We start from the raw sequence: 15,514 nt of genomic DNA, 5'->3' as shown, positions 1-15,514 counted from the left end.
TGATATATAACACTATGATTTTTTTTAAACATTCAGTATTATGACTTTTTTTTAAATGCGTTTTTTATCACTTTTTTGACATACATACTAATAATTTCCTATCACTTCTTTTGATATACTATGATTATAAGATACTATGAATTTTTTCAACGTTCTATACTATGACTTTTTAAATATACTATATTATGATTGTCTTTAACATTCTATACTGTGACATTTCAACATACTATACTTTGACTTTCTTGACACATAATTTTATGACTTTTTAATGGATTTGTTCAACATACTATGCTATGATTGTTTTCAACAAAAATAATTTGATGGCAGAGTGGATAGCACTGCTGTAACATCAAATTAGCAAAAAGTCTCTGCAGACAAGAACCCAAATTCGACACCATCCAGACTGTACCTTTTCATTACTTTTTTTCCGACTTTCAATATTATTATGACTCTTTTTGACATAATACAATTTTGGATTTCTTATGGCTTTTTTGACATTCTATGCTATTACTGTTTTCAACGTAAATTCTTTGATGGTTCACTGGCTGAGTTGTTAGCCCCGCTGCCAATAGGCAACCAACGATTAGTCATTGCAGACTATGACCCATGTTCCTACCAACCCATGTACCTAGTTCAGGCTGGCCCTTTCATGATGTTTTGTGACATACTATCACATACTATACTATGACCTTTTTGAATATACATCCTAATAACTTTATCACTTTTTTCAACTTGCTAAACTATACTATGACTTTTTCTATATACTATATTCTGATTTTTATTTTTACATTCTATACTTTGACATTTTTGACACATTATACTATGAGTTTTTCTACATATAAACTAATAATTTTAATGACTTTTACTTGCCATGCCAATGTGAGTGCATTTTTTAAACTGATGCACCTGGTGTAATCTCCCTCAACTTCACCAGACTTTTTTCCCTGGGTCTCAGAGAGTGTGTATCCAATTGTAAGCTGATTAGGGGATAATTAGACAGACACAGGTGTGCGGTGTTTCTCTTGATAAAAATGCGCCTCTGCTCAATCTGTGTGTGCTTTCTAGTGGGTCAGACAGGAGGAGCACTTACATTCTGCACTAAGTTGCTTTTTTCCAGTGGCATTTATGGAGGCCTTGTATTTTTGGGTTAGTCTCCTTGTTGGACTCTGTATTGGGTCATCTGTTGCTTTTCCACCCATACATAATACACAAGATGCTTTACTTCAAACACCTCAGATCACAGGGAGCTCCAAACACACTGAGCAACAAAAGGCTCCAGAACAAGAGCAGGTGAATACTGTGAGAGTGACCTGCCATCCAGACTCCTTGGAGATCGTCATCACAGCTGACCTGTTTGGTGTTGGAGCTCCTGTGAATGTGGATGAATTGCGCCTTGGAGTGAAGCCCAATGAATACTGCCGAGCCACAGCGTCTTCAGTAGATGAGTACAGAATCCGTGTTGGACTTGTGGACTGCGGTACCAAGCACTGGGTAACCTTATTTTAATACTCCAGACATTTGTTGTAGATCACATTGATTTCTAGTTCTAAATACACAATCTCCACAGATGACCGATGACTTTCTGGTCTTCACAAACCTCCTCATATACTCTCCTGTGGCCTCTTCAGCGGGGGTGGTTCGAATGGATGAGGCTGTAATTCCAATTGAGTGTCATTATGAGAGGTCTGTTTTAAAGCTCATCTATAAAGATCTTTGGGCAATGTCACCCTTTTTAAACTTTTTTTTTCTTCTTTTTTCTTAGGAAGTACAGTTTGTCCAGTTCTTCACTTACACCTACCTGGATCCCCTTCATGTCTACCCTGTCTGCAGTGGAAACTTTGCAATTTGACCTGAGAATTATGACAAGTGGGTTTCATTCATTTATTATGTTGAGTTTTGTCTTACTTGCGCTTACTTGGTTGTTTTGTGCAGGTGACTGGCAATATGAAAGAAGTTCTAATGTGTTTTACCTCGGTGAGCCCTTTGGCATCGAAGCATCAGTCAGAGTGGGACATCATGTGGGGCTCCGGGTGTTTCTGAGCAGCTGTGTGGCCACACTTTCCCCAGACATATACTCTGTTCCCAGATATGTCTTCATTGAAAATGGGTAAGAACTAGCAATTTACAGATTACAGGTCTTTAGGGTGTTGCATACATTTAAATAAAAAGTTGTGTAAAGTGTTGGTCTAGATGGGAGCTTGATAAGTGTTAGTTGGTTCCAAAAAGTTAGGTGTGGCATTGGAAGCTAGCTGGAGTACAGATTGGTATTTTTGTCAATTATGCCAAATTAGTTTTGCCCTTTAACTTTCAACACTTCCCCCTTCATAGGTGTTTGGTTGACTCCCAGCTTCCAGATTCAAGGTCAAAGTTCTTAACCAGGACACAAGACGAGAAGCTCCAATTGGTCATTGATGTCTTTCGGTTTCATAATGAGGACAAAGGAGAGGTGAGGCTCTAATTATGAAAATGGCTAAACAAGTGGTTTGCTTCACAAACTTGATTTTTTTTTTTTTTTTCTTTACAGCTCTACATCACATGTCACATTAATGCTGTACCAGTATTTGATGCAGAGGCACCAAATAAAGCGTGCACTTTTGTAAATGGAAGGCAAGTGAGATCTGTTAAAATGTGTCAATTACACATAAAACTGAGTAAACACAAATGTGTGCTCAATGGTCTTGTCCTTTTCAGATGGATATCAGCTGATGGTAACAACTACTTATGTGGGTATTGTAAAAGCCAAAATGAAGTGGGCCAAACATCCAGCAGCCCAGCCAAGTTAAGTCCTCGTGGGTTTGAGAATGTGGATGACGCTAAACCCTCATGGAGGAGTGCAATGAAGACCAATACAGGTTGGGGTTTCTTATCTAGAATTATAATGGAAATGGGTTTCTTAATGGCAGATATTGTTGGCTTTGGTTACAAAAATTCTCACCCGTTTTTAGATGTCAGGCATCACAAATGGTTTTGGACTTGTAAAGATGTATAATGTTTATGCAGTGTGGGAACAGGAGGCCAGAGTTGGTCCAATGATGATCTTGCCTGCCAGGCAAAAAAGTGGGCCTATACCTCTGGAAGAGCTACCTTCAGTTCTCAATAAAATCAGCAGACCTGCACTGTATAGCAGCCAGTGGAGAAGTGGAACAAATGACAGAGTTGGTAAGAGTTAAACTCAACTATAAGAATTAAGAGCCTTTTTTTAGGTCCTAGTGATTGTCCGTTTAAGAATTTTCTGTTAAACCAATGTTCTTGATGCTAAATTGTATTTCTATCCTAGATCAGAAAAAGGGACTGCTTCCTGGTTTATCATCTACACCAGACCAGGTGGTGGTTCAGACTCTTGGTTCTGAGCAGAATAAAGATCTAAAAGGTAAAATGTGAAACCATTCTAAAAATGGCCCTTTGGCATGTGCTTTTTCAAACCTAGTTTCTCTAATTCCAGATAAAGATGCTGAGGAAAAGTCATCCCCCGAGGCCCATCTGAAAACAAAGGCGGCAGTGCTGGACAACACAACAGCTCTCAATGACGTCAGCCCGACTGCTCAGTTTACTCTGGCTACCAAACTGTTGAATGGAACTGCGGCAGAATATAACATGACAGACCCAAAAAGATAATAAACAATTTAAAAAACACTTTTCTTTTGCTTATTTTGTTAAAAGCCTTCATTGCAGTTTCTCTTGTCAAACAGCTACACCTAAAGTTGCTGTGGGGTACTTGTATTTCTGTCAGATGGCACTCGTGTAGAGCCATCTCTGCACTCACAACCTGAGCCCTGCCCCCTGTAAAACTGGTCTTAAACATAGATCAACAACTTCATAAAAATTGACATGCAAGTTTACCTGACACACTAATAAAATGTCAGTACAGTCTTCAAGTTGGCCTTATAGTCCCCTGTGATATGCTGTATTGGCTGGAATATATTAAAAGCTGCAACGCTCACTACTGTTGGGTCTCTTGGTAGACATAAAGGCCGGCATTGTATAGACATGGACTCCAGGTTGGGAACAGTGGTAGTATTGCACCCTCATCTGCTGTTCCTGTAGCAGCCTGCTAGCATTGGTATCCCCCAGACAATACTTTGAAAGAACATTACTTTGAAAATGTAACTAGCTGATCTAAGAACATCTGGAAAGTCTAGCTCTAAATTATGAGAAAGGGGTCCCACAAATTTTCTAAGGGCATGCATTTTTTTTTTATGCACCAAGGACTTCCCTTATTCATCGGCTAAACAAATGAGGTATAGCTTAGAATTGGTATTTTTGTACACATCTGCTACCTACACTAATCATTTATTGAAGCAGCAGTATAGATACAAGGCTTCACATGTAGCAATATGGATCAGTATTAAGATGTGCATTTAGTCTAAAAATAACTCCTGTAATTCTGGTTATGATTTTATCAAACTTTATACTGAAATGTACAATGTCTCAAAATATTTTCAGGAGATTATATGTTGGACCATTTTGGTTCAAAGTAATGGGAATGTCTGAAATTATTGCTTTGATTCATGACCCTCGTATACAGCCGCCATTATTTTAAGGAAATTTGGGGGCGGAATTGAGCAAGATTTTAGGGATTGGGTATTTGCCGTGTGAGAGATGATATCACATGTGTCTATGCTCAATAGATTAATTGACCATTTAGAAGATGGGACTTCCTTCTGGGATATTTTTGGGATCTGCATGAAAAAGTCCCTGTTTAGACTGGCCATGTGCTGGGTGTGGGCCAATCACAGGCATGTATCTCAGGGGGACTGCAGCTTTAATTCTCCCACATCAGTTAATGGGTAATTGTTTCCAGCTGTCCTCTCCATGTGATTTAATTGGTCTGAACTGAGGTGTGTAGATTTAGTATTTGAGCAGGAGGATTTGCTGTGCTTCCCAGTTGTTCTGAGAAAAGAGTACAATGCTGATTCCAGGTCACTCTTTCGCTCTGGCACTGCTGATATCATTTGCTTTTGGTGTTGCAGATGCCATTCGAAATTTAAAAGATGGACCCATGATTGATGCTGAAGGAAGGGAGTATAAATCTGCCGCATTGAGAACTGATGCGGAAAACCTCGGCGGACAACAATTAAATCACGAAGCCACTGTCCACATACGATGCAAAGAAGCGTCCATGGTCATTGTGGTAAAGGCTGACCTGTATAAAAATGGACGCCTTATCTCACCTGGAGAGCTGGTTTTGGGAGGAGCCGAGCATTCACAGAGCAGTCAGTGCCGAGTTGCTGCTGTTGGTGACTCAGAATTTATAATTGAAGCTCCACTGCAAGACTGTGGCTCCGAATTAACTGTACGTTCAGTTGTTGTTGATTGATAAAGGATGATGGGTATTTCTGTGGCTGTTTTTTTAGCAGGTTCCCTGATTTTTGTTTTATTTTCATCTCAAGATGTCTAAGGATTCTGTGATCTACACAAACAAGCTGATAATCTCCCCAGCTGGCAGTTACCCTGGCATTACAAGAATGAATAATGCTGTCCCGGTTTCTTGTCACTATAAAAGGTGAGATTGTATTGTAGAGCGAAGCTGTTTTGTGATTTCATGATGGCTGACTTGTTAATCTCTGGGACAGGACAAACATTGTGAGCAGTAACACTCAGCAGCCTTCCCTGATCTCCATTTCTGCGAAGCATCCAACACCTGCCTTCTCTCTAAAGCGGATGACCGGTATGTGTGGCACTTTAGCTAGTTTATTTATTTCTTATTATGAGCGTGCATGCAGTGATATTTGTGTCTACATGTAGATCATTGGACGGCTGAGACGTTCTCCAGGGTCTTCTACATTGGAGACCTCCTGCGCCTCGAGGCATCTTACACTGGTCCTGATTCAGGACAAAGACAACTCTTCATAGACAGCTGTGTTGCCACTCTGTCACCTGACGCGACATCAATCCCCAGATACTATTTAATTGAAAACCATGGGTAGGCCTAAGAGTGGCTCAGTATACAGAATGAAACCACAAATTTGCTTTTAACTTTTATAAGAATTCTTTTTGTCAGGTGCCTCATTGATGCGACAGAGGACAAATCAAACGCACTGTTCCAACCCAGAAAGAGGGCTTCTTCTCTTCAACTGCAGCTCGATGTCTTACTGTTTCACCAGGATTCAAGGAACACAGTGAGACACTTTTATAACTTGCATTAATGTTTTTTTGTTTGTTTTTTGGTAGATACTCGAGGTTGTATAAAGGAATTTCTGTTTTCTTTTAAAGCTATTTATAACTTGCCATTTGAAAGCGACATCTGAAATGTGGAAGAGCAGCCCCATCAACAAGGCCTGCAATTACATACATTCAAGGTGATGTTTTTTCTTTCAGCTCCTTACTTTACAAAGCCTTGTACATGTTTGACTCTACACTTCACATCATGATGGAAAAGGAATCTTGAGGGGCAGCAAAGATCACGGTGCAGAATACAGCCATTAAATTGGCTCATTTCTACATTGGATTATCTTGTAAATACCCTCAACGCTTCATCAGCTCCCTAGTTATTTTTAATTTCAAATCTATGCCATACCACAGAGCTAGTGTCTACTGAAAGTAGCCTATTTTAAAGCAGTAACGTAAAAGTGTGAAATACTTTTCTTATCAGATGGATAAATGTGGATGGGAGCGATGTGTGTCAATGTTGTGACAGTACCTGTTCTCCCAACGACTCTAAAAATCTGAGACGACTGATCCCAAAAGGTATGCAAGTCTAACAAGAGTTTCATATCTGGTGTTATCCTGTGGTAGAAATACCAAAACTCTCTTCTGACCATTATGATTGATGTTTCAGATGTGGCCTGTGAAACTGTAACACTTGGTCCTCTGATGGTTTTCCCCAGCAAGTAGGCAAGCAACAAAGACCATAACAAATGTTTTGTATTTTAATGATCTTGGCATGGTGATGACATTCAAATAAATCTGAGTAATGAGTCAATTTAAAAAGGCCTTCTGAATAATTTTTTATGTTACTGTGTTTTACCATACTTGGCAGTGGACTACTTTAAATGTAGCATTGTTTTTTTTTTTTTTTAAATGTGTGTAGACATGCAGCACAGAAACACAAACAACAAACCCTGTTCCCTTAAATACCAAATTCATTTTGTAGTGTTCTTGCTAGCCAATACTTCCTGTTACGTTACCTTCGTACGGTTAAAAACTAGTCTGGTTAACTAATTACTCAATGCAACTGTTTACTTAAATTAGTAAAATGCTCAAAAGAATTCACTGAACCGCATACTACATCCTTTGACCTTGGCCAAACTCAACCTGCTAATTTAGCTCCGTATTAACACTTGTATATATTCTCGATTAGCTCTGTTCTAATCACATGTGCACTGTCCTTTTGTGGTCCCAAGATGTATAAATAAAGTGAAACCGTTCAGCAAAATTGGAATTATCCCAATATAAATCCAACCATTGGTACTGTTGACAGCCCAGTCTATGCTCATAACACTATTCTAATTGTAGAAGTAACGGAGTACAAAGATTTAAAGAGTTAATGAACTGGTTTATTCAATAATAAAAAAATGGCATACATTCAGACAGTGGCACATTCATCACAAATCAAAATCCAGTCGTGCTTTGAGGGACAGATCTTAAAACATTTGATTAGCGTCAGTGTTTCACCTCAACTTACAACCACATAAAACTCTAAAGCTTTAACTACAAGGTGACAAATGTATAGTTTCAATTAACTGTATTCTTTAGTCGATACAATTGTTCAATATTAACTGAGAATTAGAATACATGCCAGACTTGGACTGGGGTGATCAAAGTGGAACACTCTCTTATAGAGGTGGCATGTAGTGTGAACACACAAATGTCAGAATAGCGTGAACATTCTGTTTTCCAATACTTTCATCTACTTTAATTACTAACATTACAGATTTTGACATGTTTACGTGAAAGATAAATAGACCAACCAATCACAACAGTGGCATCATACACATGTAATAAGCTTCCAAACTTCTTTAAAATACAAAAAAACTATGCACATTCAAAGACCTAGTCAAAGTATAAAGTACCAACAACTGCTGTACCCCCTCTAACCTGGCACGTTGGGTGACCCCGCAGCCCTGTTAGCACATTAAACAGAAGTGATGAGCCCATACTTACCAGTGAAAAATCTGCTTTTGATACTCACAGCATTAAATCATTAGTTTAAAACTATAGATGCTGATCACATTAAGAGGAACTAGTTGAAAGAAATGTGTTCACATGTTTTCAACCCAGTTCATCCTCAATCATATTGAATGATTGGCTGCTATGAAAGTAGAATGCTTAATTATTGTGGGCTTATTTTGTTTTTAAAAGGTGACGGAGGTAAGATCTAACTGTGTGAGCACACAAAATACAGGTTGACTGATGTTAATATTACAGCAGTGGTACTTACAGCTTTAACTAACCTGTTACTGGTAGGGATTCTCCTTCATGTAAGTAGTTAAACTCAAATGATCAAGTGAGGACAGCTGATGAAACAAACAGGATTAAGTAGTAAAGAAATTTCCACATTCATTAGAAGTCATTTGTTCATCACAAACCTCCCAACAAACATTTAATGTATTGTTGACTGTAGGACTAGGTATTATAAAAAGCTTCTTAAGGAATACGGTTTCAATTAAAAGCTAAATGCTTTTCGTATAAAGTTATTAAACAAGAACTGAGCTTCCTGATCGTTTCTCCAACGAAGAATGGAGGATACAAGTTCAATGACACATTAGAGGTTAACAATCAAGAACATAATTTACATGCCTGAAGAAAATGGTGCCTAAACACAAACAAGGGCCTTCACCAAACTTGCTGCAAGTTTGGGGACATTGAGATCCAACAGCATGTAAGCTGTGAGGGCCCCTGGTAATGAATAAGAAGACAGAAAATGGTGAGACTTGCCTCAGGCTGAAACAGGACTACACTGAGACAGGGCCTCAGCCAGTCCCCCCATGGCATTGCTACAGGGAGAAGAGAAATCTGGGTTTTAGCACTACAGCGACCCGGAATTATGCAGCTGTACAATGCACTTGCCACGTTCAAAGCATCGAAACAAAAATCAATATACTACTTCTTACCAAAAGACAACATTAACCAACATATTTCAACTGGAGTACAAACCTGCAGTGATGTCCCTTTTCCCATTGACATCCCGCAAAGAAGAGTCTTACATGTTTGCCACATTTTATTACAATACAGTTTTACAACAATACATTTCATTTAGTAGTTCAACTATTTAGGGTTATGGAAGAACTTCTTCATTAAAACTATGCACATAAAACAGAATTAATTCAATAACAGTTATTTGAAGCCCTCACCAAACAAAGTTGGGGACACAAAGTCCAACAGCACTACGTGCTGTGAAGGCCTCACTGTTAAGCTTAGAACAGAAATGTATTTACATAAAACTTGCCTTGATAAAAGGTGGGTACTGCCCATGTAACTCCAGCGCCTTCACAACACTACGAACCATATCTACTACACTTCTATAAACCTGAATGAAACATGAGAAGGAAAAAAAAAAAGCCAGAGAATAGAGAGGGTTTGAAACAACAGTTCAGTCTTGGTTAGGTACAGTGTAAATATTTCCCATGCGCTCTGATTCTTTTGTTTGCTGTTTATTCAGTGTCTCTTCCTCATAGCTCAGTAGTAGAATAAAGAGTACGTTGTGGTACTAAAATACCAATACTGGTTGTCTACTAGCAACTGAGGACATTAGAAAAGGGTTGAGTGTCCAAACCTATTGAAGAGAAGATGGCAGGCTTCAGTAGCGGGCTCCAGGCGACATGACAGAGGGTCTCATACCCATGGGTGGCCGTGGAGGGGCTCCCTGGTACCCAGGGGGAACCACAGGAGGGGCTTGTCCGTACGGAAGCATCCCTCCTGGCATGTAGCCTGGCAGCCCCTGGGATGGACCACCGTACTGGCCTGCAAAAACATGGGTTTGTTGGCTTTTTATTTAAATAAAACAACATATCATATATGGCAGAGATAGGAAAGATTCCCATGTTAATGACCTGCAAGTGTATAACTTCAAGACAGTTGTATCATTAAATTTAATTGTGTGAGGATTAAAGTACTGTGCATTGTCAATCTAACACTGTATTCATTACATTATTTAATTACACTAAACAGACTTTGGCTGAAGTGCGTTTTCACCAACTTTTATATTTGTTTCCCAGTAATAATAACATGGACGTTCACGTGAACACTATTTACAAGTCGGGAAACCTGTCATTACGATACGATATGAATGCAGCATCAGGGCAATTGGGGCTTCAAGCTGAAGGTTATCAGCAGAATGCTAACATGTTGATGGTATGTTTACCATGTTCACTATCTTAGTGTAGCATGCTTACATTTTCTGATTAGCGGGGCAGCCTATAGTTCAATTTAGTTGGCTGAGTCCGGCAGCGGACCAGGTTTGAATCTGACCTGCGGCCCTTTGCTGCGTGTCATCCCCCATCTCTCACCCCCTTTCATGTCCATCCACTGTCACTTGGTGATAATAAAGGGAAAAGCCCCAAAAGATAATCTTTGAAAAAAATACCTTTTCTAACTAGCACTAAACAAAGTATGGCTGAGGCAAATGTAAATGTCAGTTTAGCAAGTAATTGCTCACTAACCAAAGTATTGGACAATTTCAAGTTTGACCTGATGATGGCGCTATAGGTTATAAGTGATCAGAAAGTCAATAAGATTCATCTGTTGGGAACCACGAATGTTTGTACAAAATCTCATGACAAACAAAGGTGTTAAATTTGTTCACTAAATTTGTGAAAGATCATTGCCATCCCTAAAGACATGCAACAGTCACACATTTCATTCAGTATTGCAAGGTAAGTTATACCATTTATTAAGAAAGGTTTTAAGATAATGATTTATATAAAGACACATTAGATAAACTATTGTCCTATATTAGACAGCTCTGGTTAAAAGACCAACAAAATGTAAAGTATTTCTCAACTAGAGGTGGCGGGGTATACCAGGTATGGAATGCCTCATGCTGGGCTGCTGAGGAACCATCATGCCACCCACAGAACTCACTGGCGAGGCAGCAGCGGTGTTCTGGGCTGGCCGGGGAATACTGCGCTGGTACCTCTGCAACTGAGCGCGCAACTCTTCCTTCAAGACACAGAAAGCAAATGAGGAGGAATAATATGATGTGAAAATTCTAGCTCCACCAAGAGAAATAAACAAAATCATTCTTTTTTTATTCAAAAAAAGCAATTTATTGACTTTACTGTTAACAGAAAGTATGACTTAAGCTATGATAAACACTTAGTTACTATAAAACTATAAATAAAAACAGTTGCAGCTGGACTACTTACCAGTGAGATATCCTCATCAGGGTGGATCAACTTACTGGTTGCACTGGAGGTGGTGAGGGTGGCAGGCTTACTGGTCACAGTAGAGGGGGGTTTGGAGACCGTACTGCTTCCAGCATTGGGGCTGGCCACAGCTAAGGTGGTCTGAGTGTAGGCCGGGAATGTGGGCTTTGAGGGATCAGAGGAAGGAGGGTGGGGGGACCCTGACTGCTGACTCTAGAGGGGGGAGAGAAAAAAACCTTAGAGAGACTCTGCTGAAAGGCATTTATATTTTGCAGGGGACAAACTTTTAGTCATACTTTGAGGTCACTCCCATTACTGCGTTTATATGTAATAATTTGGAGTTGCAGTATTTTACTGCATTAGTTGTTTTCCGGTTGCTTGACAACAGTGGGAACAACTGGAGCCACATGTGCAAAACTTTAACCACAGTTTGCACAGCAGCAGTTCACGTGGACCAAACTCTAATTCGATTTTCATAACTTGAAATCTACACACTTATAACATGGCTTTAACCACAACCTGCACAACACTGAATTTACAGCACTTACAGTTCAAATGCTAACACACTCTTGTCAAAACTGTTAACCACACATTCAAAACAGAATGGATTTCAGCCCAGTGCACGTCAAACACTGCTGATTGCAATTTAAGTTGAAAGCCAAAGCAGGTGTCATGTTTTATACTTGTTAGTGAACACATGCTGTGTATAGGGAAAGCTCAAAGGACTGTTTTGGAAGAAAAACACCAAATAAGAATAACAATGTTATACACTGTACCGAAAAACAGTGAAGAGGTCAAAGAGCAAAGCTACCAACATGTCTAGCTAAGATGTATAAAAAAAAAAAATACTGCCTTTACTAGAGTAAAATGGGCCACTTATTGTTTTTCATAAAGTAATGGAAGTGGAAGCAATGGAAACACCACATTCGTTTGTATTTTGAGATGATGCAGGTGCATGGTAAGAGAGAACATCCAACGTGATCTTGATGAAAACTTGTATCGTATGATGACGATAAGAGGCAGGATTGGTCACACTATTCTTTGTTACTATTACGTACCTTTAGTTTTTAACTTTTTTTACCAGTAATTACATAAATTACTACAGACAATATAGATATAGCGAAGTCACTTACATTTTCCTAATTTCTGTATTGGTAGAGCAAACAAACTACAGCTATGAAAACTCCCTTAATTATCTCTGCAGAATGTTAACAACACTTTGGCAAATGGGAGAGTACCCTCAAGTATGACTAAAGTTAAATCTATTTCCTCAGGCCTGTGATAAAACAAATCCAAAATAGCATGCTGTGCTATATTGCCCTACAGCAGTTCAAAAATAACAAGCCCAATTTACCAATCTGCATAATTCTTAATTTTCTGATTTTGTTGAAGTGATTAAACAAAGGTTTCAGTCATATTCTATCAATGCAGATGTGTAGAAAAAGCAAACAAAAAGGCACATTGCTGTACATTTACAGTTCTTAATAGAACTAATCTGCCCAAGTACATCACAGCGAGCAAACTATACACAATTGTGTGTGCATGCCACTTGTTAAGCTGCAGGTTGTCAAAGTAGAGCAGGCAGACAGCTGCATACTTGTGATGTGACAGGGAACAGAGCTTTAGGGGAGGCGAACTGTGAGTCTGCACTGGATGAGCCTTCACTTGTACATGCAACACGACTGCCCATCTGCAGCACAGAAACAGAGTAAAGAATAGAAAAGTAAATAAAATAATCTTTATTTAAAAGAATTGCTCAAACATCCCTTATTCAACAGGAGTAGGTGTTGTTCTGCCCCATCAAAGTGCTGAGGGAGATGAAAAGTGGTAAACAAAGGGGAAAAAAGTGGTGTCATAAAGATTTTACCTGTCCACCAATGGGAAAAAGAGGCTTTGTTACATCAGGCTGGCTTGATGGGGCAGTGGAAGCAGGGACAGCAGGTCTAGTCAGTATGTTTGCAGCAGAGGGAACCTGAGCCATGTGCGTGATGCCTGGACAGTGGCCCACAGGAGGAGGCATGCCTGACACCAGCAAAACAAGTACATTACATAAGGTAACAAGCAAAGCCTCACCACAGCACTGTTACAACAATAAAGTATTTACAAACATACATTAATGAAATCATTTCATAATTTTACATCAAGGAATTACACAGGGCATTACCTGGTGCCACACCTGGCATCATTGGTGGCATCCCTGGGCCTGGAGGCATCATCCCACCCATTGGTATCATCCTAAATACATGTTTAAAATATCAAGCTATAATGAGGATTGGATTAATAAGAAACTACTAACGTTATTAATCAAAACATTACCCTGGAGGCATTCCTGGCATTACAGGGGGCATTCCTGGCATCATTGGTGGCACACCTGGCATCATTGGGGGAATTCCTGAAAACAAAGAGACATCAACAATCCTATTTTAACATGACGTTTACAATACCCACATTTAATATTTTAGGACACATGAGCATGGCTATATTATAAAAGGGAGAATTCTTAATTTAATCACAGTATTAAAACACATTTATACTTATTCACACATTGTTCAAACTATGACCATCAAGAGATTGGAAACATTTTAGGACAAATGCAATGCAATCAATGTGCTTGAAAAACAGCTATCTGTCTGAATTTGGTCTCATGTGTAGCTGTAAAAAGAACAGTCTGAAGCACAGCAGTTAGGAAAAACTGAAAGAAGATACAGCACCAGGGTAAACCATGTCAGCAACGAGTTTGATTTTAAATGTTGGACTTACTTTGTAAACCACATCATGATACAAAAACAGTGTGTTTATGATAAGTTCTATAGTTAGCTAATTGCAATTCCAGTAAAGTCACCCTTTTTATGTTTCCTACCTGAGTAGCTGCCTGGCGGGATACCTGAAGCACCGGAGCCAGGAGGCATGCTGGGCTGGGTCATAGGGGGTATGTAGCCTGCCTGTGGCTGGCCTGCAGAAGGCTGCTGGAAAGAGGGACCAGGCTCGTCATCTTCATCATACTCATCAGAGTCATCCTGGTTCTGCTTTTTCTTTTGAGTCTCTGAAAAAAGGGAAGAGCATAATAAGTCTCTAAAATAGACCATAACAATAAGTTAATTAAAACATGTTGGTGCCAATACCTTGGTTCTTTTGCTCTAGCACTCTTCTTCTCTCTTCCATGTCTTTTTCGGGAATACCCTCCATGCCATATATTTCCAGCTCAATATCGGTTCTTCCAGGGATTGCATTAGGGACTCCATCGATGGTCTCTTTATGTACCTATGATACATATAATAAGTGAGGTATTTTTACTATATAAACAACGTCTTTTATTTGATTTTATTAAGATGGTTATCATTATCGTTTCCTCACCTGCATACAGTGGATTGCAAGCCCAGGACCAGTGTACAGCTTTTTATGACAGATGTGGCACTTGAAGTGTTTGGCCTTCTGATGCTGAATGAGAATCTTTTCATCATCAAAATCTCTGTTGCAGTACCTGAGGGAACGATATAGGAAACTCCTCTAAAAAAACTCGATAATTATAATGCTATTTTTACAGCTGTTTACATTTGTACATTTGTTTACTCAAAAACACCGTGCTAACAACACATCACAGGACGTCAGAAAACCAGTCATGGTATTTTCTTCAGAACTGACCATTCAACTAACGCAACACCGACAAGTTTAAATCATTTGACATGCTGGCAACATCGTACGAGCCTCCTAACGTTACACAACTGTTATGTTTGTTATATTATTATTATTAGTAGTAGTATAACGTTAAGAAGCGTATGTTAACATACAGATAACCTTAACGTTAGCTTAACTTTAGTAAAAGGGATATTAGGCTACTGTCTAATAATACAGACACAGCTCTTGATATGACCAAGATTACGTTATAACACTAGCTAAATATGGGAAAGGATACCAGCACCAAGGCTTCATTTGCTTTTTCTTCTTTCTTCCCATGTTTCTGTAATGCCAACGTCAATTCAGTGAAGTAAAACAGCTAACACACCGACCAGAAGAGAACTGGGGATATTGAAGATGGCGTCGCGTCTGGTCTCTTGCCCACACCACTCTGCGGCCTTAAGGCGCCATCTGGTGGTCCAAAACTGAAAAGTTTAATGGACTATTAAATTGTACTAGAATCCAATCCATTGTTTGCTTTACCAAAGTTATTAACATTTGAACCCCCGCTACAACCACTCTTACAAAAATTA

At 39.2% G+C, this 15,514-nt stretch overlaps 2 protein-coding genes across 6 annotated transcripts; one reads left to right on the top strand and one right to left on the bottom strand.

The window, feature by feature from the left end:
* The first annotated feature begins 972 nt into the window (after nt 1–972).
* On the top strand, nt 973–6,883 carry LOC117958147. The gene is given in 18 exon segments (XM_034894413.1): nt 973–1,491; nt 1,568–1,683; nt 1,763–1,866; nt 1,933–2,107; nt 2,329–2,446; nt 2,525–2,607; nt 2,692–2,852; nt 3,001–3,159; nt 3,278–3,608; nt 4,629–4,719; nt 4,901–5,293; nt 5,391–5,503; nt 5,574–5,668; nt 5,746–5,923; nt 6,002–6,119; nt 6,214–6,299; nt 6,593–6,687; nt 6,779–6,883. Coding segments are annotated over 18 exon segments (2,838 nt in total). The 5' UTR covers nt 973–1,125; the 3' UTR covers nt 6,835–6,883.
* A 1,673-nt stretch (nt 6,884–8,556) lies between these two features.
* On the bottom strand, nt 8,557–15,424 carry LOC117958753 (BUB3-interacting and GLEBS motif-containing protein ZNF207-like). 5 transcript variants are annotated; one of them, XR_004659779.1, is made up of 13 exons: nt 15,220–15,424; nt 14,661–14,787; nt 14,429–14,567; nt 14,167–14,349; nt 13,623–13,698; nt 13,471–13,541; nt 13,174–13,328; nt 12,904–12,996; nt 11,307–11,519; nt 10,962–11,100; nt 9,716–9,903; nt 9,389–9,469; nt 8,557–8,936 (listed from the first exon to the last, which is right to left on the bottom strand). XR_004659779.1 is itself a non-coding variant. In XM_034895359.1 (12 exons), exons 1-11 carry the CDS (start codon nt 15,258–15,260, stop codon nt 9,740–9,742), a joined length of 1,401 nt encoding a protein of 466 aa, XP_034751250.1. In that variant the 5' UTR covers nt 15,261–15,424; the 3' UTR covers nt 9,150–9,469; nt 9,716–9,739. The 5 variants fall into 5 exon arrangements, 4 of the variants coding, with proteins under 4 accessions (XP_034751250.1, XP_034751249.1, XP_034751251.1 ...); XM_034895359.1 differs by lacking the exon at nt 8,557–8,936 and having other exon boundaries at nt 9,150–9,469; XM_034895358.1 differs by lacking the exon at nt 8,557–8,936 and having other exon boundaries at nt 9,150–9,903.
* Between the last annotated feature and the right edge of the window lie 90 nt (nt 15,425–15,514).

Source organism: Etheostoma cragini, chromosome 15 (assembly GCF_013103735.1).
Source record: "Etheostoma cragini isolate CJK2018 chromosome 15, CSU_Ecrag_1.0, whole genome shotgun sequence".
Lineage (NCBI taxonomy): Eukaryota > Metazoa > Chordata > Actinopteri > Perciformes > Percidae > Etheostoma > Etheostoma cragini.
Note: the sequence above shows the minus strand (reverse complement) of the source record. Positions and strands in the feature narration are given on the sequence as shown.